At 40.5% G+C, this 23,699-nt stretch overlaps 1 protein-coding gene across 2 annotated transcripts; it reads left to right on the plus strand.

The window, feature by feature from the left end:
* The first annotated feature begins 589 nt into the window (after nt 1-589).
* On the plus strand, nt 590-21,849 carry CASP8AP2 (caspase 8 associated protein 2). Of its 2 annotated transcripts, none has more exons than XM_075747703.1 (10): nt 590-711; nt 2,433-2,508; nt 3,659-3,739; nt 5,543-5,643; nt 6,849-6,923; nt 8,132-8,247; nt 9,369-11,908; nt 14,449-17,404; nt 18,946-19,045; nt 19,488-21,849. In XM_075747703.1, exons 2-10 carry the CDS (start codon nt 2,460-2,462, stop codon nt 19,542-19,544), a joined length of 6,075 nt encoding a protein of 2,024 aa, XP_075603818.1. In that variant the 5' UTR covers nt 590-711; nt 2,433-2,459; the 3' UTR covers nt 19,545-21,849. The 2 variants fall into 2 exon arrangements, with proteins under 2 accessions (XP_075603818.1, XP_075603817.1); XM_075747702.1 differs by lacking the exon at nt 590-711 and adding an exon at nt 1,130-1,238.
* The last annotated feature ends 1,850 nt before the right edge of the window (nt 21,850-23,699 follow it).

The following is a 23,699-nucleotide window of genomic DNA, read 5'->3' on the forward strand; positions in this document are numbered from 1 at the left end:
GCGACGTCGCAAGCAAAGGGAAGGGCTTAAAAGTCCCCGCCTCTCACCTGACGTCACCCGTGGTAAACTACACCTCCCAGCATGCACCGCGGCACGCGGCCGGCGGGGTCACTGGCGCCTACCGCATGCCGGGAGGTGTAGTCTTCCACAGGCCGCCCCTTCCGCGGGGACCGGCCCCGCTCGGGAGCGGTGCCGACCTCTCCCACTTTCTCCCGGCGCTGGAAGGTCGCGTGTGCAGGGCTCGGTTCGCCGTGTCCTGGCTCTGCCCGCTTCCCACGGAGTTAACTGCCATCGCTGCGGCAGGAGCACCCCCCTCTCCTATTGCAGGCCTGGTCAGGAGCCGCAAGGCAGGGCGGCTGCCCTGAAGCCCTTTAAATCTAGGTCATGGTATCAGTCGGAGAGTCCTGACCGAGGACGAGCGCGGGGGGTGACTAACCCAAACAGGCAGTTCAGGCTCGGGAGGAAGGCCGGCATTACGTTACCACTTCCTCGTCACCCTCCCCAGCTCTCCTCGCCGGCCGCAGCCAGCTCACGAAGCCCAAGCGCGGCTCTAAGGTACTAAGGATGTTTCCAGAGGAGTTTGACAGCGGGCTCGCTTGAGAGCAGGAGCCGGACTTAAACCTCGGGCTTCCCGGGAGAGCCGTCGGAGCTGCCTCACGCCCACCCCACCGCAGCAGCGGGGCACGGCCCACCGCGCCCAGCTCACACCAGGTGAGCAAGCGCGTCACTCCTGCGGCTCTGCCGTTCAGCACAGCCCAGGCAGCCCCCGGCGGCCGCTCCTCTCCCCTTTCCACCCGCCACAGCCTTTACAGGAGGGCTGCGTGACCACCGCGGTCGCCTCCGGGCCGGAGCCCCTCCGCCCGCAAGGCGGGCGAAGGCGGGAGGAGCGCGGCTCGTCCCGCCCAGAGCTCCGGGCACCGCGGCTTCCCGCGCTCGGGGCCGAGCGGCTCAGGCTGAGGCACGGGCCGGACCGGGGACGCGCGGCCGTGAAAGGCGGGGCTAAGGGGGTGTGGCCATAGCGGGGGGGGGGTGTGGCGCGAACGCCTCGCGCTCCTCGCTTTGGCGCCAACTGCTTCAGGCCGTGGGGCGGGTTTTGTCGACGTCGCGGCCCGGGACGTGCCGTGCGTCTGCGGCCGTTGGCTGCCGCCGTCGGGAGCCCCCGCCCCCTCGGCGCCCGGCCTGCGGGACCAGCGGCGGCGACCTGCGGGGTGTCGCGGGCCGGGGGCGGCGGCTGACCGGTGAGTGGGGGCTGCGGGCCGTGTCAGCCTGCCGAGCGGGTCCTTCCTCCTCACTCCCCTTCCGTCCTTTTCCCTCCTCCGCCGGCCCGGCGTGGGGCTCGGCGCCGAGGGTGCCTCTCCCCTCCCCCACCAGCCCTGCGCGGATCCCGCCGCCCGGTTCGGTTCGGTTCGATTCGATTCGGTTCGGCCCGGTCCGGCCTTGCCCACCTCGGCCTCTGCCGGCGCCCTGCTGGCCCCTCCCCGCGGTCGCAGCCTGCCCGCCCCGGTCCGCCGGTGGTTGCGGGGCGCGGCGTCCCACCCGCGCGGCGGCAGCTGGGGTGTCGCTCCCGGGCCGCGATCGGCGTCTCTCCCGCGCTGACCCCCGAGAGGTGCTGGGCGCTTCCGCCGTGACAGGAATTGGGGGGGGCCGGAGCCCTTTCCCGCCCGTGCAGGGAGGGTGAGGCCTGGGGAGTGGGTAAGGGCCGCTGCCTCTGAACTGGCAGGCAGCTGCTCTGCACTGGTCGGTGCCTCCGCTTGCCCCGGCCCCCGAGCTTTTTCCTGTGCTCTTTGCCTTGCAGTGGGTGCCTTGGTGTTGCAGGCTTCTGCTCTCACTTCAGAGGTGCTTGTGTATCAGTGCCACAAGCGTGTGCGCTTGTAAAGTCATTCTGCAGTAGCTGTTGTGGCGAGTACTGTACATCCTGTGGCTGAGCATCGTCCTGTGGCTGAGCATCGCTGTACGTCTTGGCAGGCAAAATGTTTCTTGCCTGCTACCACTCATTATTGGTTTGGCTGGTGGTGTCAGACAGTGAAAAGTTGCGCTTAAATGGTCAGCAGAAAAGAAATCGGAATTATCAAGTCCGATTATTTTAACCCGTTAAGATACACATTCAGATAACCTGTTCATAGAATACAGTGCTTATTTTCATGCCAGAGTTTCTTTATAGGTCCTTTATTTGCTACATGTGAATAAAAGATATAGCTGAAGATCTTCTTCATAATGTTTATTTACAGGACAGGTGATTTCTTACTTGATAGACCTCTACATTTGTTATCTTGATGTAAGTGTTTTCGCATTCTGCTGTTGGATTTTGTTGAAGAGCAAAGGCCACAGGTAGCTCAGGTGTAATTGACTTATTTCAAGATGCTTCTGGTTTATGACGACATTCTGAAATCGTCAATTAATCTGTTGTCTTTCCTCTGATATTTTACTCATAGATGGGGAAGCCATAGGGAGTTTGTATCATGGCAACAGATGAGGATGGACTGGGACTGTTTGATATCCGCTACGGTGGTAAGATGTGTTAGATTATTTTCTGGTTTGCAGTGAAAAAACACAAGCAGCCTTATGAAAATAAATAGGTCCAAAAATATCTTGGAAAACAAAATGGAAACAATTTAAGTTTGGACAAATACTGATGAGCTTCAACTGTAATTAAATGGCTGCGGCACAGTATAGGTGTAAGCCATATCCCATTACTAAGTTTGGATTTTAAATCATAACTGTGTACTTTGGATTTTTAGTATGGTTTGAGGGGATGGCTGGAACCGGCCTCTCCCCTATGTTTTACAGTGTGTAATTTAAGCTTCACTGTGTCCTAATGAAGCGTGTATTTGGACATGTTAGGTTTGCTCCTTTGTTTGCTATTTGTAAGAGCAAATACGCTGTCATCTGGTGTAGTACAAGCCATCAAGGTACTCTAACGTTATTTCCAGCTCCACAGTTGATTGATCTGATGCGTGTTTGTGAGATTCCCAGCCCTAGAAGAACTGTGGGTGTTGATGTTTTTCTTTATAGTAAAAATATTTGTTGCAGAACTGGAGAGATTCACATAGAAGAGATGAGAGTGATAAGAGGCATTGGAAAAAAGACATGGAGAGAGACTGAGGAGATTTAGATTAAAATAGTTTTGCAGAACCAGTTAACATGTGAATAGATAGCAGTACTAAAGCAAATTCTTTGAATTATGATACAGACTGTTACAATGCTTTCTGTTATTTAGCAAGAAATGCTTCTTTTAGCAGTAGTGGTTTTATCGTACGAATTCTTTTATATTTGTTTCTGAGTTGTGTGACTTTTGTGCTCAATGTATTCTAGAAAACAGTTTCACATTCAGATCAAGTTGACTTAGTTCATAATTTTAAATTTTGCTTGTACTTAAAACCATATAATTCGCTTCATGCACAATTCTTGTAGTATTTAGGAACTGATCTTACAAGTCTGTCTTTGCTCCCTGGTGAGTAAAGACCTTTTCTCCACAGAACCAGTAGCTTGCCGAGTAAAATTCTCCTGTCTTCTAGTAGTCTGTGCTACGACTTTTACTATTCTCTACTGCTCTAGGATCATAGCTATGCTTATTTTGTGGGGAAAGTTAGACATTGGAGTTTACTAAATGTTTCTTTGGCCTTTTTCTTTTTTTCCTTTTTTTTTTTTTTTGCTTTAGCTGAAGCTTCCCCCTCCAAGGAAGGTGATGAGAGCTCAGTGGATATTTATGATGGCTTGGACAATGGTTTGACAGTTCCTGGTAAGTTGAGTGTATCTTGCTGCATGGCTTGGAGCGTTATAGAATCTCTGTGCTTCTTAGGCTAGTTTCAAGCAAAACAAGAGTTAGCTATTAAGTTTACATTTAGCTGGTGTAACACATGCTTCAGTTAGGTACTTGTTCAAATTCAAGACATATGTTACACTCTATAAATACAGCAGAGAATTCTTAAATCTATTAGCTGAATGATTATGAGATAGTTTTCATGTGATACTGGCTAGTTTAAGAGACTTGGGCATATCAAGTGGTGCAGAAAAACCTCACCTATTCTATCTGTGCTTTGTTATAAAGCATTTTAACTTGGAAAAAGCACCTTTCTGTTGTGGGTTTTAGTTAGTTTCAAGACAAGAACCACCAGTCACTGATCACTGAATCCCCAGTGAGAGCTCCAAAACATACTTTCTGTGTGGTGCAGTACATTCAGTAAACCCTTTTAACCTTTTGTTACTTTCTCAGTAATTTCCCATGCTAATGTAAATTAATTTTCTCTTTTAATTTCTTTGAAGAAAGAAATGGACCCAGACGTTATTTTTTAGGAGTCTTAGTGTACTGTTTAACAAAATGCCATTTCTAATATTTAAACAAGTGTTTCTCTACTGACCTTACTACTGTAAGCTGTTGACTTTTTATGGAAGGACTATACTATATCCTACAGACATAAAGCACCTATACATCTTTTTCTCTCTTTTCATTTTGTATTTGTTACAGCTGATAAGAGGATTTTCTAAGCCTATCTTTCACACACTGGGATGCATTGTTTAGTAAATGTAAAAGATGCAAGGAGGAATAACTTAATGCACTGCAAACATTTTTTATAGTCTGGTTCTGAGGGATTTTTTTTTTCAGTTTGAAAAGATGATTGGTGAGATTTTTGCTCTATGCAGATAAGATGTTATTTGCATGTCATCTTGCATTGTCTTAATACTCTTTGCTTTATGGTGTTGTCCAAAGGATTGAAGCACAGCTTTGATAGCTAACTTCGTTTATTTGTCTGCTTACTCTGAATCTGTATGTCAGAGGTGTCAGACGTCCTGTCAGCAATGTGTATTTGGTGAATAGAGCACACAGGTTGATTTGAGGAAAAAGCACTATTATCTAAATAATTGGGGTGTTTAGGTGTTGGGTTTGGGGTTGTTTTAGTTTCTTTTCTCTGGAACTAAAGCAAGGGACTTTACGTTTGTGAGGGAACATAAAGCAGCAAAGAACATTTATTCAAGAACATTTATTCATCCCCATACCAACTCTGCAGTAGCTCCATTCCTCCCATTTCATTCTGATTGACTGATCTGTGTGTATGTGTAGATCATTGGCATCTCAGTATTCTTCTTCTCAATAATGTTTTTTCAACTGCAAATGTTTCCAAGGTGAAGTCTGGCCAAAAGCTGAATTCTAGCTTTCTGCTACCTATTCGCTCTGGGATTGCGGAACCTCAGATCACTGCTAAGATGTAGCCCTTCTTGCTTTGTAAATTAGGCAGATTTACTGTGAGTTAGCTCTCCTTTCACTTAAAACAACTTATTAGACAGTCATAAAATGCACCCATCTTTGTTGTTAGGTGTCTTGTATAGCTGTTAATTTTTCTAACACAGTGTTTTCAGTTGAACTTTAATTTTCATCATTACCTTTTATAGATGTAAATTGGATCGAGTATTTCCAATGAAACTAACATAAATATTGAAATACAGAATAGGAATTTCTTTAGATAAGGTCACGTGTTTTCCTCAGTGAATGCAACCTGACTAGAAAAATACCTTTTCCTTTATGTAATTGATTTTCTTTCTACAGACAATTCTGCTCCAAATTCTGCACCAGCTGGAAACAGCTTAAATTTATTTGATGAGATATTAATTGAAGAAGGGACTGCAAAGGAAGCATCCTACAATGAGGTGTGTGTTAACGTGATAAAAATAATTCTGGTGTTTGGGGGTTTTTGCGTTCCAAGTTTTCTTGTGTAAAGAGCAAAAAATGTTGTCAGTATGCTCGCATTGTTAGAAAAATAGGGAAACTTGTAAAATAAAGAATTAAAAACAGGAGCGTGCGAATAAACTGTTTTGCCAACAAGTTTATCAGAATAAGTGAACCTCTCACGCTGTGACATGGTCTGTTCTCATTTAACATCCTTTGCATAGGGTTCATGTGTCAGCTACATCATGGGAAAATGTACCGCAATTTCCTTCTAGTGAAATATCTGTTCAGACATCTGATACAAAGCTAGTCTTGATGTTTCTCCCAACAAATTTTACCACACTAAAGCAGATAGGTCATGGATTAATCTTGTGTGTCATTAAATTTTGTCCTTGAGACTGAAGACAGCCATGCAGTAGATAACTGTTTCTAGCAAATCAGCAGAACACTCACTCATGTAGCATCACCTATCCTGGTCCATAAGACACATCTTAACTATAAACTTGAGCTTTGGAGTCAAAGGCAAAGACATCCACAGGTATAATACACTATAGAAGAAGCAGGAACAAAACTTCCAGGAGTCTACTAGGTGATGAAAATGTCACTTTGAAAGTTTGAAAGCAGTTGACTGTCAAGTATGACAGTAAGGAAGTTGTCTATTCTTCTGTGAAAGTTTTGTCTCCATCTCCTTTTAAAGAAGGGCTCATGCCAAATGTATTTTATTTAATTTTGTCATCTCAACAGGAGCATGTCCTTTGCAGTCTATTTTTGCAGTCCAGGTTTGTTTGTAGTAACTTTTTGTTGTGTTTTTCCTTATCTGTTTTGTATTATATAAAATCTGACAGACAAGTCCCCATCTGTAGGGCTCTGAGAACTCCTGCTGCCTGATAATTGTGTCTTTAATTTCACAATAATATGGTTTCCTGTTACTCTCTAGCCTATTGCTGTTGGGCAAACACACATAGATTTCCTCTTATCTGAGTGTTTGTGATGTTTTAGAGACTTGTATACCTGTTGGAGCATATTGAAGCTTTTTGTTTTAATATGGCTTTAGTATGTTACTTTTGGAAAAAAACCAGAGCTTGGCAATATCAATTGCTGTGTTAACTAACTATAAATCTAGAGGAGTAACTTTTCAGTGTAATTAAGTCCACTTCTGTGCTGTGAATTCTTCTCTTTTTGACAGTTGCAGGCAGAATATGGAAAATGTCAACAGCAAATTAAAGAGTTGATGAAGAAATTTAAGGAAATACAGGCACAGGTACTGTAGTTCAAAGCGCAACAGTGTCAAGATTTATGTAAAGCAAACTGAATATTGCTTTGAGAGAGGGTTAATTTCGTACGCTTTCCAGAATTAATTCGTTTGTAAAGCACCTCTGTAGGTGCTAGGAGCTTGTTCTACTTAGGAGAGTTGCTAGGATAGCCTGCTGACAAAATTAGTAGGTAAATTCACTTGTTTCACAATGTTGCATGCAGTAAGACTATAGTTGCTTAAAGGCTATCTTCTATCTCCTTAACTGTTAATTTGCCATGCTTATTTTCTGCTTATCAGAAAGGTATCTAGTTCTCTTGTGTTTGTCTTTTTTTTTTTTTTTTTTTTTTAAATAGGTCTTTAATGCACTAGGGAGAGGGTTGCAAAAGTACCTGAGCTGTTATTAGGACTGGAAGAGGATGTCTGTGTTGCTTTGAGCATAGTGCCATTTTGATAAGGCTGAACTGCTCTTCAAATTGAGCGAGTATTCCCGTGCTGTGCCATTCTATATAATTGAATTATCTTGGGCAATTCTGCAACGTGCTCTACTGTGTATTACATCTAAGTCCCAAAAGTTCTGTGCTTTGCGATGGTAAGCAGCTTCTGCCCTATGACACTTCTGAATTGTTTTCTGCAAAACTTGTGTGCTTTTCTGAGCAGGCTTTGCTGAGGACAATTATTAAGAGAAGGGGCTATCCCTAGGATTGACAGATAGGGTTCTAGAAAATCATATCTAGAAATGTTAGAATGATAGAGCACCCAAAGTTGGTTTTGATACTTTGAAAGAAATGCAATTACCCTCTTTCACTGAAAGTGCTTAAAAGCTACATCTCTCATTTGACACAGTGACCAGGAAAGCAATAAATTGTGTAAAAGAATGAAGCAAAGGGGACAATTACATTTTTTAATCTCTATGGTTACTTGGTTTATTGCATATTTCAGTTTTAATAAATTATATGCTTAAAACATCTTAATTACCAGGAACACAAACAGGAGCAGAACCGTGAATGATGTTTAAAAAAAAAAAACCAACCCACATCTCCAAAACAGTTTCTATGTGTTCCACTGTCAGTTTGCATATGATGGGACTTTCTCTAATTGTTGTCTTGCACTGTTTTTCATTACACATTTGGATACCCAAGCTAAATCTTGTTCGTTTTTTTTTTTCTCTCTCTCCTTGCCCCCCTACTCTCTTTTTTGTATATATTTGAAAACAGAATGTCATTCTACAGAATGAAAACCAAGCTCTCAAAAAGAATATTTCAGCACTTATCAAAACAGCAAGAGTGGAAATTAACCGTAAGGATGAAGAAATCAGTAATCTCCATCAAAGGTACAACTACATAGTGGAACTCAAAGCATGCTTTTTGTCTGATCATGTTTATATACTTGTAAGAAACTTTTATGTATCAGAAACTGTGGCCAGCAGGGCTAGGGCAGTGATTGTCCCCCTGTACTCGGCACTGGTGAGGCCGCACCTTGAGTACTGTGTTCAGTTTTGGGCCCCTCACTACAAGAAAGACATTGAGGTGCTGGAGCATGTCCAAAGAACAACAACGAAGCAGGTGAAGGGACTGGAGCACAAGTCTTACGAGGAGCAGCTGAGGGAACTGGGGTTGTTTAGCCTGGAGGGAAGGAGGCTGAGGGGAGACCTTATTGCTCTCTGCAACTACCTGACAGGAGGTTGTAGCCAGGTGGGTGTTGGTCTCTTCTCCCAAGTATCAAGTAATAGGACAAGAGGAAGTGGCCTCCAGTTGTGCCAAGGGAGGTTTAGATTGGATATTAGGAAAAATTTCTTCACTGAAAGGGTTGTCAAGCGTTGGAACAGGCTGCCCAGGGAAGTGGTTGAGTCACCATCCCTGGAGGTATTTAAAAGATGCGTAGACGCGGTGCTTAGGGATATGGTTTGGTGGTGGACTTGGCAGTGCTAGGTTCATGGTTGAACTTGATGATCTTAAGGGTTTTTTCCAACCTAAATGATTCTATGTTCTATAATTGTGTGGTTTAGTACTGGTACAATCAGAAGAAATAGGTATCTATCTACTTTGCTTGATGAGGTCTTTGGTTTCTAATTAAGAAAACAAGAAGGAACACAAAGGGTGAGCTTTTTTTGTTTGTTTTGTTTTGTTTAATCACCCATTCCTGGTAGGTTATCTAACCATCTTGCATGTTTCAGAGCAGATACTATTACACAGTTCAGCTTCAGAACTCACTCTCATTAAAGAGTTGGCAAACTCCATTGCAATACCTTCTGATGGTGATGAAAATTTATGAACAAAGTATTTGATCTAGGTATTTTGGAGGCATCCATCATGGAAAATTGTGGGGAAAGTGGCTCTTTGAGGTCTTACAAGCATGCCTTGTTTGCTGCATGGTCTGTAATAAATTAGCTCGTCTGAAGCAATCTACCTATCTGTAAAGACTGAGGTGACTTTTTTTTCTTTTTACAAACAGGCTATCGGAATTTCCCAATCATCGAAGTAGCTTCACCAAAACATACCTTTCAGGATCAACTAATGGAAGGTGCTCTGAGATGTGTAAAACAAAAGATTCCAAATTCAGATCTTCTGATTCAGGTGACAGTATAAAGATGGAGCACAGAATGAAACCTGACTGTTCAAAAGATACATACCACAGTTACTCATCTCATAATACAGACAATGGGAAGTCTAGCTCCGAAAAAAGAAACACTCCATATTTACTGAGATACCCTCCCGAAGAACTCTGCAACAATGGTACTCATATGTGTCTACCGAACTATGATCATAGTTCCAACAAGGATAACAGAAAAGAAAGAAAAGAAGTGAAAAGTAATGAACAGTATAGTAGGGGAAATGTCAACAAATACAAAAGAGAAGGACATCAGAGCACCGGAAACAATGGCAACTGTAACAGTGGTGACAGTGAAGAGGGGAATTCAGATCCTCAGCAAAAGCTGAAAACTCTTTCAGAGAAGGCTGATAAAAATGAGTTGCAACAAAAAAGTCAGAGCGTAAAACTCAAATCCAGTCCAAGTGTAGAAAGAAGAGTAGAAAGGAGTGTTTCTTCCTGGGAGAAACAAACTACTGGTAAAGACAGATTTCCAACAAGAGGTGAGTTGTATGCTGAGGAGAGATCACAAAATATATTTAAAAAAGACATTAAAACACATGATAAAGATGAAAAAAATGCTGGCCAAAAAAATAAACCAAATGAAAAGCTACAAGAGCAACCAAGGAGGTCTGGTAGAGGGAGTAGTCCACACTCAAAGAATGAACATTCAAAGAGTCTTCATGAATCACGTAAATGTCGCGTGGAAGAGTCTAGAAAAGGAAAAGACATCGACTGCAAGAGGGAAAGGGGAACAAATGATCATACTCCTCGAGAAGGAAGGACTTCACCTTCTAATTCCAACAGCAGAGAGCATAAATACGCACGCTTGAAGGAAACTAGTAGTAGGTATGAGTGGGAAACAGCACATTCCAAATCAGAAAGACACAGAACTGAAGAAAAAAGGAAAAGAGAAAGAGAGAATCAGGATGAAAATAGACATTTTAGAAATGAAAGAAAGGTTGCAAAACAGATTTCTCACCAATCTGCAAAAGAATCCAAGAAAGGTACAGATGTTACAAAAAGTGAGAGAAACAAGTCCTATAAGCTAGAGGAAACATCCAGAGTAGCAGAGAGCTTAAAAGATCATAAAGTTCCCAAAACTAAAGATGATCACACTGGGACAAAAAGCAAAGACTTAAAACTTAGCTTTATGGAAAAGCTAAATTTAACTCTTTCTCCTGCTAAGAAACAATGTCTGTCTCCAACAGATGGATTTAAAGCACCTTCTCAAAAGGCCACTGATGAGGGAAGTACAGAGCTCACGCTGCAGGCAGAAGTGTCGGATTCTGCCCACCCTGTTAACTGTGGACCCACAGAGCTAACTAATTCAACACTACAAGTTCTGGACAGTGCAGCTCAAAGCGACGTGGAGCCAGCACTGCCTGTTTCTGTCAGTTCTGAAAATGAAGCCTTGAAAGTAGTGGCAACAGCATATCCAGCACAGTCTGACGCATTGCCAGCAGTGGCACCTGACCAAGTGAGCTCAGAAACCTTACCAGAAGCAGAAGCATGTCCGGTACAGCCCCAGGCCTTGCCAGGAACAGCAGAGGTACTGATTCCTGGTGAGGTGCAGGCTGAAACTTTGTCAGAAGCAGTAGGGGCTTGTGAGCTGGTTGAATCGGAAGCCTCAGCAGCAGCAGTGGCAGTGACAGATCTGAATCACGCTGATTCTTTTCCCCTGGAGGTGGCAGGGACTGTGGCAGAGTGTGAAAACTCGCCTGTGACAGTGGGTGTGATGCAGGATGATAATGTACGAGCAGCAGCAGTGGCACCGTCTGAACCTGCTAGTGAAGGTTTGGGTGCCCTTCCTGAGTCAGCAGGAGAGAAGAAAGAGGAAGATAAAATATGGCTAGCTGCTGACGTAGAAAGCTCAGCAGACCAACGTGGCTCTCAAAACCTTGTCTTAGGTGACTCAGAAGCCAAAAGTTCTGGTGACCTGGAGTCCTGCGTTGCCACAGATGATATTAGTGAAACAAAACTAGACTCTTTAATGGAAGTAGTGAAGGACGATGGTCACTTGGCTGCAGAAAATGTTGAATGTTCCATTGAGGAAAAGGGTATCTGTGAAATTCATATGAGTACATCTGAGTCACTTGACAGAACTATGCTAACCGGTAAGGATGAACCATTAGTTGACCAAAATGCTTGTGATCTGGAGCCAGACCTAACTGAAATCAGTACAGCAGCATCTTCTCTTAACGGTGAGACAGATCCTAGAACTAAAGAGAGAGAAGCTAACCCAGTTCCTGTGGATGATGACAGCTCAATACTGAGCATTGATCTCAATCACTTGAGGTATATTCCAAAGGCAATCAGCCCACTGAACAGTCCAATGCGTCCTTTGGCTAAAGCACTTAAGGTGGAAAGTCCCTGCAAAGGCCTTGCAAAGAGCTACAGCAAAGGTATTTGTATATGTGTATTCTAATTTCTTTTCTACACAGAGCCTTAGAAGATCCATTCATGGAAAGCAGAAATTACTTTTAACTGCTTTCTCAAAAATACAAATTGTTTCTTTAGCCATAGTCATAGTGGTCCTTTTTGTTTATATGGCAGCTGTTTAACTGTGCTGTCAAGAGTCTAGCCAATTGAACAATAGTGCTATAAAAATTGGAGTTTGTCGCTGCTGACAGATGAGTGGTTGGAATGAGAGTTATGTACTAACTTCTAAAAAAAAATACTACATGTATGTTTCTTAATTGTGGTTAGTTCTGAGTAGATCTCATTTTTTTCACTGCAGTTGTAGAGACAAAAGTTATTTAGGATCATATTCTTTAAGTGTTTATTTGTGAGAAAGCTGGAGAGAGTACCTGAGAATTTCTAGGAATGTCAGCTAAGAGAAGGCTGTGCTCTCCATCTGAATTAATTTCGGTGTGAATTTTTATATATGTATTACAATTGTGAGCCAGTCGGTGGAGAAAAAAGTAGAACAAATAGAACATTAGGATTTATCATTAATGAAGTAAGAGTTAACTCCTAAACAAGTTGTCAGGGTGATAAAATAAGGTGACAGCACTCACAGGAAGTGAAAATAGGTGATCCAAAGTTTAATTCTTTTTAATTTTCTTTTTTAAATTCTGTGTGTGAATTTAACTCTTTCTTTAATGTCCTGCTGCAATTAATAACAAGTTTTCTTGGAAGTTTAGATTTCCTACTAGAAGAGGAACAGGAGAGTGGCATTTAAATCCTTTTTCTTATGTTTCAGAGCATAATCCTTATGGGTTTTTTGCAAATCTTATTGTGGTTTACTCTGGAATTCTGTCTCTTGTGCTTGAGACAGCTACTCTCTTAACTGTGAATTCCTTAAGCAGTTTATATTTCATTCCTACAGCAGTTCATAGTCTTTGAAGTATCTGGGGGACACGAGAGCTTAGGGAGCAGAGTAGATGAACGTCAAATAAAACTATTCTTCTAATTTTGTAATGTTTCCTGACTTACTTATTAGAGGAATCTATCCTGTCCACAACTGGCTACTAAATTACAAAGCAGTGATTTTCAGCGCTGAAATTAGATGCCTAGTTGTCTTGTGATCTGACTAATGACAATGTGTGTCAAATGTTCTGCATGTGTTAAATTGACAGGAGGCTGTGGTTTCTCTTGGCCTTCAAATTCAGCAGTCACCTTTCTGTTCTGCAGGACAGGAGTACATGTATTAATACTATATTTTGACCACTTTCATTTTGTACTTTGGTTTGTCTAAATATTGAAGTGATTAATTTAAGAAGGTATTGTAAAACTGAAATGGAGGCAGTGATGGAATATGGTTTTGCTCCTCTAGAATCTGTATAAGTAAACATTTTCAAATGTTGCTTTAAAGTGTTAATCACAAGTGCATTTTTTATGGAGAGCAATTTAGATCTGATCTTTTATGAGATTGAATGTTTGTTGGAGGTCATTAAGCAGTCTAATCTATGTGTGATTGAACATGAGTGTTTTATTAACTAGAGTGCCCAGCAAGCCTAAAATTAACTGCAAATCTCATTAATCAATACATATGCACTTCAGTGGAATTTTTGTACAATGGAAATGAGCTTGGCTTCTTGTCTTTTGTAACACACTGCTTTGTAGCTAGCTGTAATTGCTTATTTTTCTTAACAAAATATCATTTGATTTGAATTTTAAGTAATGATTAAATACATATTTAATGATATCTCAAAAATACAAAACATTTCACAAACTTACTTGTGAGGAAGAGTAAGGCCTACTACGTTTGGCAAAACTTTAGCCTTTTATCTCACACATCTCGTTCCTCATGCCTGTCATTCAGGAACCTGAACTGGAGGCTTTCTCCAAAATTTCTAAGAAAAAAGCTTTTTATGCTGTTGTGCTCAGTTGCAGTGCCGGTAATCTTAAATGCATCAAAAACTGAAATAGAAGTTTATCATGTGTACAGTGCCTAGTAGTCTTTTTCTTTAATATGTCAGTTTATTGAGAGACTCAAAGAACCTTTTATCAGCCCTGGAAAAGATAGTTGAATGCAAACATTAATACATAATTTGTTCTTCTCATTTTGTTTTTGTTGTGAAACTGCTAAAAGAAAATCCACCTATTGTATGTTAAATGTTAGTCCAGAATATGTTAAACTTAAAATTCAATTTGTGCAGTGTTCAGAAAACTTGTTAAAGTAAATGGAAAGCAGTTCAAAACTGATGGAATCTGCTAGATTTTTCTGTTTTCATTGGATATATTTGTGAGATCACATGGTTTTGGTGAAATGTTGAGGTCTTATTTGCCCTTTGAAGCTCAGAAAAATCCCTTAAGCTAGCAGCTGCTGAAGCAAACCACCTAAACTTCTCATAGCTCAAACTTCCTGAGTTGTGGTTGACAGTTTCAAACACAGTTCTGAACAGTCACTTTGCAGAAGAGAATCTTCCAGGTTTTTCTGAAAATGTCTGTTTATAATTGCATTCTTTATGGTAATGAGCAAACTGTTTTCTTTTTATAGATTTAATTCCTGAATGTGCAGTTGTCTGTCCCTCAAAGAATTTGTCAAAGGAGGTAAACAAAGAAAATCAAAAGCCAGTTAGTATGTCTGATGAACACTTAGAGGAGTCCCAGCTGAGTATCTCTTCAGATGAAATAGAAGAAGGAGAAATCATAAGTAGTGATGAAGATGAAGAAAAATCTAAACCAGAAAGAGGCTCTGAAAGTACAAAAAAGTCAAGACCAAAAGCTTCTCCTGAGACACGAAATTTGACCAGCAGTCCACAGAATCAAAAGAGCAAAACTGTGTGTTGCAATGAAGGTAACGGAAAATTTGTTTCTGTGAAAGTAAGTACAAAGAAGAACAGAGAGAGGCATAAAAATCAGACTTTCAGATCTTCAAAGGATATGAAGAAAAATAAAACTGTGAGCATTACTTGTCTTGAAAAAATAGTTCATGTTGTTGTTGAACCTTCAAATGTACAAGAAATCATGCAGATGCTAAGAGCTATACGAAAACAGATGAGGAAGAATTACATGAAGTTCAAGGTACACTTCCCAGTTCAGCATTTTCACAGAATTATAGAATCTGGTATCATAAATTTTACATCGTTAATAAAATACTTGAACTTTTCCAAGATGTCTACATTAGGTGAGACATTAAAATTGAATATCTGTGATATTATAGAGTCCAAACTTAAGCAAGTTAAAAAGAATGTAGTAGTGGACCGCCTTTTTGAACAACAAGTATCAGATATGAAAAAACAACTATGGAAATTTGTAGATGAACAGCTTGATTACTTATTTGAAAAGATAAGGAGAATTATAATAAAACTATGTGATGTGGTAAATGTGGGAAGTGAGAGTGAGGAAAGGAAGTTTGAAAGAGCAGGAAAGCAAAACCACAAAATCCGTCATAAAAATGATGTGCAAAGATGTAGAAAAAAGTCCCTGAAAGCCAGATCTCAAAAGCCTGAAGAATATATCCTTTCGAAGCAAATTGTGGATTATCAACGACCCAAGTGTCACCAGGAGAAAAATAAAACAGATGCACCAAAACCTGCTTTTACAAAATGTCTTAACTCCATTGATAACACGAGGAATTCCCAAACTAAAGTGCACCTTGCTAAAGAGAATCATCTGCAAGGCACTCTTACTCCATTGAAGGGTGTAAAATATGAAAAGGAAGGATTCCAACTCTCCAGGGATGCTAACAAGTCCGATATTAGTTATGAGCTTCTCACAGAACAGCAAGCGTCCAGTCTTACATTTAATCTTGTAAGTGATGCTCAAATGGGTGAAATCTTCAAAAGCTTATTGCAAGGTTCTGATCTCTTGGAAAAAAATGGTGGCAATATTGACAGAAATGAGTGGGAATTCAGGACTCCAGAAAAACAGTTTTTAGACAGTCATAAATGCAGAGGTAATGCTGCTGGACTGGTGCAAGAGATTGCTCCAAAGGAAGCTTGTGTGGAATCTCAACCAGTAGAGGATATTAACTGGCCTATTGTTTCACCTGTAGGAGCTCCCTCTTTAGCATCTAGACTTCAGATGTCTGTTGATCCAGATGTACTGGATGAAAGCTGTATGTTTGAGGTTTCTACAAATGCAGCTTCGTGCAAAGAAGATGAATGCAATTTGCAAAAGAATAAATCATTTGTTTCTTCTATCCTCCTTGAAGATTTGGCCGTTTCCTTAACTATTCCATCGCCTTTGAAATCAGATGCTCACCTCAGTTTCCTAAAACCTGAGAATAATTCTAGCTCAACTCCTGAGGGTGTTCTCAGCGCACATTACAGCGAAGATGCACTTCTTGAAGAGGAGGATGCCACTGAACAAGACATTCATTTGGCTTTAGAATCTGATAACTCAAGCAGTAAATCAAGTTGTTCTTCATCATGGACAAGTCGGCCTGTCGTTCCCGGTTTTCAGTGTCGCCCCAGCCTACCGATGCAAGCAGTGATCATGGAGAAATCCAATGATCATTTTATTGTAAAGATTAGGCGTGCGGTGCCATCTACCTCACTAGCATCTGCTCAGGTGGCTTCAGTGAAGGAAGCACGGGCATCCTCAGCCAAGACTGAAAAAGAAGAAACGCGAGGTGGGGAAAAGGAAAGGGACAGTCAGAGTGCCACAGCAGCCACTGTGCAGAAAACCATCAAACCGGATCTGGTTAAGACAGATCAGTTGCCTCATGTCAGCACTGGACAAGAACAAAACCCTGCCTTACCTCAGTCTCTAAAGGAGTCGTGTGATAGTATTGGAAAGGAAGAAACTACTGGGTTGCTTGAACCCTGTAGAAAATCTTCAAACACAGAGAACCATGATACTGAAGGCCCAGATGAAGGCTCTGAGCAATCTCAGACACACAAATCGAAAGTATCTGAAAACATGAATGAAATAGTTGTTAGTTCTCAAGCTTCTTTTCCTGCTGGATGCAGTATGGAGTCATACATAGACTTAACAGATGATATTGTTAGTGAAACTTCATGTCTTGCAGTGGAGTCCACTGCAGATAACAGGGCTCAGGAAACTTCTGCAGCTAACTCAGAAATCAGTGATAAAAAGGAAGAACTGGAAGAGTGCTCTGATGCATTTATAGACTTAACAGAAGAGCTTTCCAATGAGACTGTAGCAGGTGAATGTAGTCTTGAAACGAAATGCACTTCAAATACTGATGTAGGATGCCAGATAAGTATAGATGATAAAACCAGTAAAAAAAGGAAAAGGGAGGCTGTCAGAGAGAATTCCAACTCAAAAAAGCAACGAAAAGAAATTGAGTCAGCGGGTGAAGGGGGCAATGGAAGTGATGTGAAACCTGAAGAGGTAAATTCAGCACCCAAACGATGTTCCAGTAAGAAGAATGAGTTGCAGCAGAGCAAAGACTCTTCTCCTTTGGCTTCATCTGCATCATCACCTAGTCTGTACGCAAAAAACATCGTTAAAAAGAAGGGAGAAGTAGTAGTTTCCTGGACGAGGTAATTTCTGATTTGATCTGTTTGATTGTTTTAGTTTTTTTCTAAACTGCTTGATATACTGAACAGTGGGAAGAAAAGGATATTTAGCTGATGGCTGAAGTTATTCGGTAGCTCTACATCCTTCTGTAAATAGTGGAGTGGGAGCCTCCTTTTATCTATGCAGGATGGCTTTATGACATTGATGCCTTCTCTTAGAGTACCGCTGAAAGGTGCCAAAGCCTATTTTATCATTTTTCTCTAATAGTTGTCCAGGAGAAAACACATTAAAGAGATGAACTGATTTCATGTAATCCTGTTAGCAGCCTGTGGAAGGGAACAATTTTTAGTCATTTCTTAGGTAGGTTAAATCAGATTTGCCTTAAAGAAGGTGGCCCCCGTACATCATAACAAATTCCATCGCTTACTCAGATCTCCCAAAGCAAGAGTACTTTTTGCTTTTGTTTTTGTTACTCCACTTAGTAGGATGTGAGTGACAAATGAGGTGACTGTATGTGTTGAAGATACGTGCAAAATTATTGTGCTGTATTCTTATCTTAAGGAAACTATAGTTAGCAAGTTTTAGTGTTCTTGCTACAACTTGATACAATCAACACTTTATAAAAGGTGTCCTAAAATTTTCAAGACAGGCTTTTCTGAAGTATAGTTCAGATATAAAGTAAGTTTCTAGGTAGCATTTTAAAAGAAAATCAACTCCTTCATGGAAAAAAAGACTGCAAAGGCTAATATGATTTTAGCATGCAGATCAGTGAGATAAGAAGAGATTATTACAGTTTTTCTTATGAATATGACTAGGTTTTCTGTGTCACAGTCTTTGTCCATCTTTGAACTGTGCAAAAAAAAAAGTTTATATAACTACTCATTACATTTTTCTTTGAAATGGAGGAAATTGAAGGTAGTTTATTGGAATATGGCATGTTTCAATGAAAGATACATAGTAGCTACTGTATAATGACTGTGTCTATATACATTTTACATATACCTAAATTCATTAATGAGACAAACAGCAAATCTGTGCTATGCTTAAGAATAGACTCCTGGTCCTTTATTCTCATGTGAACAGTAGATGTGCTCTGAATATGTTTGTTATATTAGGCCACTTAGAGAAGTCAGGCAACTCTTTGTTTAATCTTTGAATGACAGTGGGCCTTAGGTGAAAGCTGCTGCCTAGCCATGCAGACTGAGGCACGTCCGCCTAGAACTACTGGCCCCCATTGAATTTATGAATTCTTTTCAATTTGAGTTTAAATGTCTGCTCTAGAAGCTTAAAACTCTTCAATGGCTTTGTTTTTGAGCTAACTCTATTGTAATGATCCTGCCCTTCCTAATAGGGTAGCATAATCTCCACTGCCACTTGTTTGTACTGACTCAGTTACTCTGTGCTGGGAGAGGGGAGGATCCTCCATAAATTCATTGCTGCTGTTTGAACTCATGTCCCATGGTTTAGAAATACTCAGAATTTTATATATGCCTGTATGTGTTTTTTGTTGGTGTGCATGTACACATTTATTTATTAATATTTTAAAAATGCATTTTTTCTATAGAAATGATGACCGAGAAATTTTACTGGAATGTCAGAGAAAAGGACCATCAAGCAAAACCTTTGTTTCCTTAGCCACTAGGCTGAACAAAAGCCCAAATCAGGTAGGTGCTATCATTCTTATATTTGATAACACTGATGTCGCTACATTTATGATTGCAGTTGAACAAAAACCTTTGGAGATCCACTAATTTGGAGTTGTTTTTTCCTTATGTCTTTTGTTGGGGGAGGGGGGAAAATCTAAGATTCTTTCTACAAACACCTGGAAAAATTAAAGTCTAATTGACTTTGAAGCCTTCATTTTTTTTCCTTGTTGTTGTGAGGAAACCTGTGTTAAACCAGTAGTTGGCTGTAGCTCTCTGTGATTAACCTGGAGCCTATTTCAGATGTCAAATTCTCTCACTAAAATTTATTGGAAGCAAATAAAAAACAAAATAGTGATCTTTAAAAAAAACAAAACAAACCTTTATGCTGTCAGATCAGTCTGTCTTGGTAGGTATGGAAATCTGAGGCCTTAATGATATGTCTTTTCTTGTCCTCCGTTAGGTTTCAGAAAGATTCAAGCAGTTAATGAAGCTGTTCAAGAAATCCAAGTGCAAGTAAGCTTACCACCAAGTTGCTTCATGGTTACAGGGTTTAGCTGTTACCAGCAACGATGGACTACAACCACTGCGTTCATATGGTGGGATTAGTGGGAGGTATCCAAGTCAGAAATACTAAGTTTGGTAAATCTGATGCACTGTTAATTACTTACTTCCCTGTCCATGTTTCCTCTGAGGTGCTTTATAAGTATAACAAACTGGCTAGTAAAGAATGTGCACGTACAAATGGTGCAGTATTGTTTCAAGGGGGTGGCATCTCCTGTTGGTTAAATGTGTTCTATAAACAAAGACAAGGGCGTGCGGTCAAGTGAAAATGGTGGCTCTTGCTTACCTTGTCGGAAGTACTGCATATGGTGACGTTGAACTATGATTTTAAAAAGTAAAAGTGCTTTGGAATCCAGTTGGTGGATAATCCTGGAAAATGACAGGTACGTCATCTTGGTTACCTTGAAATGTATTTTAGTAAGTTAGATCCTTTTTCCTTTTAAAATGAGGCAGGGCAATGATAGCAGTAATTCCAAAAGCTGCTTATCTAGTAATTGGATTCTGATGGTAAGGAAGAGGTGGTTCTTGCTTCTTCATCAGTTGCTCATAGTGGGTTTCAAGGAGAGAATCTGGCACTGAGTGTACGGTTTGTCTTCAACTTTAAGCACATTATCCAAGCCGTTTCTTAATGACTGCAGTGTTCAACAGAAATGAATGAATTTCTCTTTGAGGGTGCCCAGCTGTCGTCATTGACAACAGGGAAAATGTAAGCCAGTTGGCTAGTCTCGACCCCTAAATTGACGATTTTTGAAGTCAAATAAAATGAGTCCCAACCTCTGTGAGAGGGTGAAGCCAACCATTAATGCAGTGACTAGTTTTTCAGTTTAAATTGTGAAATGCCGTAATATGTATTCATTTACAAAGAACTGTCTTGAAGTTAAAAATATTTTGCAGTTCTAATGATATTTAAAATGACTTAGTATTGAATTTTGAATAGTTGGGAGGGATGTTTCCATGAAAAATGTATTGGAATTTTTTTCAATTTTATTTTTCTTTGGAAAAGGCTAATATGTTTTTCTGCTCCAAATTACATCTGGAAAAGGTACTTATGTTAGGTCTTCAACATAATGAACATTCTGTTTTGTTAAAAAAAATCAAAAATTGACAAGTGATTTTCTTTTTAAAATTAATTTAGAAACAGACCTTTACAGTTTTGTAAAATGTGACTTTATACTTACTAACCAGGAGAAAAACTTTTCTGTAAAAACAAGCAGTTTCAAAAGCTTGTCAACTTGGCATGTTTTGACAGCAATTGTATCTATCTTTACAAATTGTTTAGTGCATTAGAAATTCATTACGTTCTATTTTAAAGAACTCTTATAAATGCTTCCAGTTTTACTAGTACATACTAACAGAGTGTGTGTGTGTGTGTGTGTGTGTGTATATATATGTATACACACACACCTCTCATATATATTGCTGCTTTATCCCAAATTCCTAAGAAGTTGGGTTTTTGGGTTTTCTTCTTCCCCCTAAGAAGCATTCCTGGAAGTTGTACAGGTTCTTGTATTATGAATTCTTTGCTGTTTGAGGCTTTATTCTTTATTGAGGATTGGAATTGCTGTAGTCTTTATTCAGTCAGAACAGCTGCTGAGTTTAGACTTCATTTAAGAGCCCCACCTAAGTGCATTACCTTTCAACTCAGATTAAATTGGCTTTTTTTCAGAATCCAATGACCCCTCCTTCAATTTCAGCATAATGTTTTTTTGTTCCCTCTCCAACTAATGGGACAGACTTCTCATTCTAATAAACCATCGGATAATTTGTCAGTGACGTTGCCACTGACACCTTTGGAGTATTGTAAACGCGACCTATGGAATGGATTGTCATGCTGCCAAACAGGGTGTCGTCCTCGTTTTAGGCAGTGCTCTGGAAACTGTTACAAGGAATGACTTGAGTAGGTGATAATGTCAGTTCTGGCAGTCTTCCATCTTACCTGCTTGCTTCTAAAATGTTTGCTTTTGATGATCAAGTGTCGTTTTCCATGCTATGCCAGCAGCGCCTCGTGATTTCAGTTTGGGATAGGTGCGCCTACCCGTGCTTGTTCTTAACAGATATTTGTAACTATGGTTTACTTATTGGAGATGATTTAAATCTAACCGAAACTGTTCTCAGAATGGTCAGTTTGCAGAGTAGTGCTCATGTTTGTGGAAAAATCAGACTCTTCTTACTCATTTTAACCATATCCTTAGAGATCAAAATGTGCACAGTACTGAAGGCACTGAGGGAAATGGCTTCTTTCCACTTAAGTGCTTCCTCTATGTCTCAAAAAAGCAGGCAGTATTTTATTACAAAGTTGTTTATTCCTTGTCTGTGTTTATTTACTTTCTTACCTGTACAGGTGATGGGGGGGGTGGGGTTTGACTGTTTTGGATCTGACTTGGATTCTGTTTTTGTAAATTATGAAACTTTTTTAAATGTTTTGTCTATTGTAAGTATGTGTACAGGTTCCTACATGGTCATGTAAAATATCAGAAGTGTGTATATATATATAAATATATGTGTAAAAATAGAGAGAGCTTTGTTTAGCCAAAGATGATTTTTTTAACTATATAAAACTCCAGGTTTATTTTGTATAAACTAAATAGTTTGGTTACTGTAAGAGTAATGCAAAAAAATAAAACTGTAAAATTCACACACGTATGTTCTTGTTGAACAAAGGTTGCCTTGGAGTGATTTTGTACCATTGTTTGTAATTTATTTCTCCAACAAGAATTTTGATACCTATATGCAAAATGTACTGTATGTAAATCTACAGTCTTATTTGTGAAACCTCAGGTAAATGAAAACATTTTCTAGAACTGTTGGCTAATGGCTCGACAACTACAAACGCTGTGAAGCAGCATTAAAATTGACTTCTGTTAGTTTGTATAAATGAGTAGCTAATGTTGATGTTCTGGCCAATAAACATGGAAGTAATCAGCTGCTGCTCTGATGCAATTACTGCTCCGAATAAATACTGCTTATTTCTTGGTGGACATGACTAGATCAGAAATTGGACAATTTCACAAACTACATAAAACTTTTAATCCACTTATGAATTAGAACCTACAACTTTCCCCTTTTTTTCTAGAAACATTGGGTTAGCATTGAGTGGAGCATTACAAAGGAGAAAGACCTTCTTGTAGCCAAGGCTTTTCATTGGAAGAGTATAGCTGGCAGCCCTTGGAGAGTCTCACTCTGATTTGCTATTGAGGAATAGGTCTGCTTCTATCCAACACACATATTTTGTGCTGCAGCTCTTCCGCAGTTCTCAAGTTTTCACAGTGAGCAGAGCTGAAGAGGGTGCTCCTGAGAAACACCCAGAAGCTGTGGAAGCCACTGGAGACATCAAGTCAACACCATCTTCTGGTGAGGCAGCACAGGGCACCCAGGCCTGAGTCGAAGCTCTGAGACAACTGAAGCAGCAAGGTAAAGCCTTAGGGACTTTGTAACCAAATTTGGTCAGAAGAGGCATGGAAATAAAATGCCAGTGACAGGTACATGAGAGTGCGTGGGCTTGAGAGAGAGCGTGAGAGCATGTGGATGGGAAAGGCCCATGGGGATCTGGGTGGTTTGGATGGATATTAACACACGTCTCCGGATGTACTCAGACAAGTGCAGCTTGTGTGAAAATCCCTTTTTTAAACCTTGTCTGTCGCAGATACCGATTCTGAATGGGCTTGGGGGTGGCTCTCTAACCCAGCTGCAGAAGGGTTACCGTGCCGAAAGCCTGTGTTTCTAACTGAAGACTTGAGTCTCAGTTCCTGTGGCCTCCATTTTCAAAGACTCAGTCTAACGCATCCTAAATTAACTCAGCAGGCAACAGAGTATGAAATCGGACGTGACCGATCGATCCTTGGGCATTGATTCAAAGCGAAACTAATGGAATGTAAAGAAAATGTAAGAATCTATCGTACTGTAAAGGGTGCCTATTTAAACACTTTACAAAATAAAATTTAATTTGGGAGCTCGGTGGAGGCGTAAAGTTTGAAGAACCAACTAAAACAAGACATAGGGGCGTTGTGAACTATCGCCCTACAGATCAAGCCTCGAGGGAATGGCTTTGTTAGATGCCACTGACTGCAATAATTGCATGATAATTTTGGCTAGAGGCACTATCCTATCATCT

Source organism: Balearica regulorum, chromosome 3, assembly GCF_011004875.1.
Source record: "Balearica regulorum gibbericeps isolate bBalReg1 chromosome 3, bBalReg1.pri, whole genome shotgun sequence".
In the NCBI taxonomy this organism is placed as follows: Eukaryota; Metazoa; Chordata; class Aves; order Gruiformes; family Gruidae; genus Balearica; species Balearica regulorum.

Coding starts and splice junctions, on each gene's coding strand:
- CASP8AP2 (XM_075747703.1), top strand. CDS start 2,460: ATGGCAACAGATGAGGATGGACTGGGACTGTTTGATATCCGCTACGGT. Junction 3,740..5,542: donor CAATGGTTTGACAGTTCCTG/GTAAGTTGAGTG, acceptor TTCTTTCTACAG/ACAATTCTGCTCCAAATTCT. Junction 17,405..18,945: donor GTAGTAGTTTCCTGGACGAG/GTAATTTCTGAT, acceptor TTTTTTCTATAG/AAATGATGACCGAGAAATTT.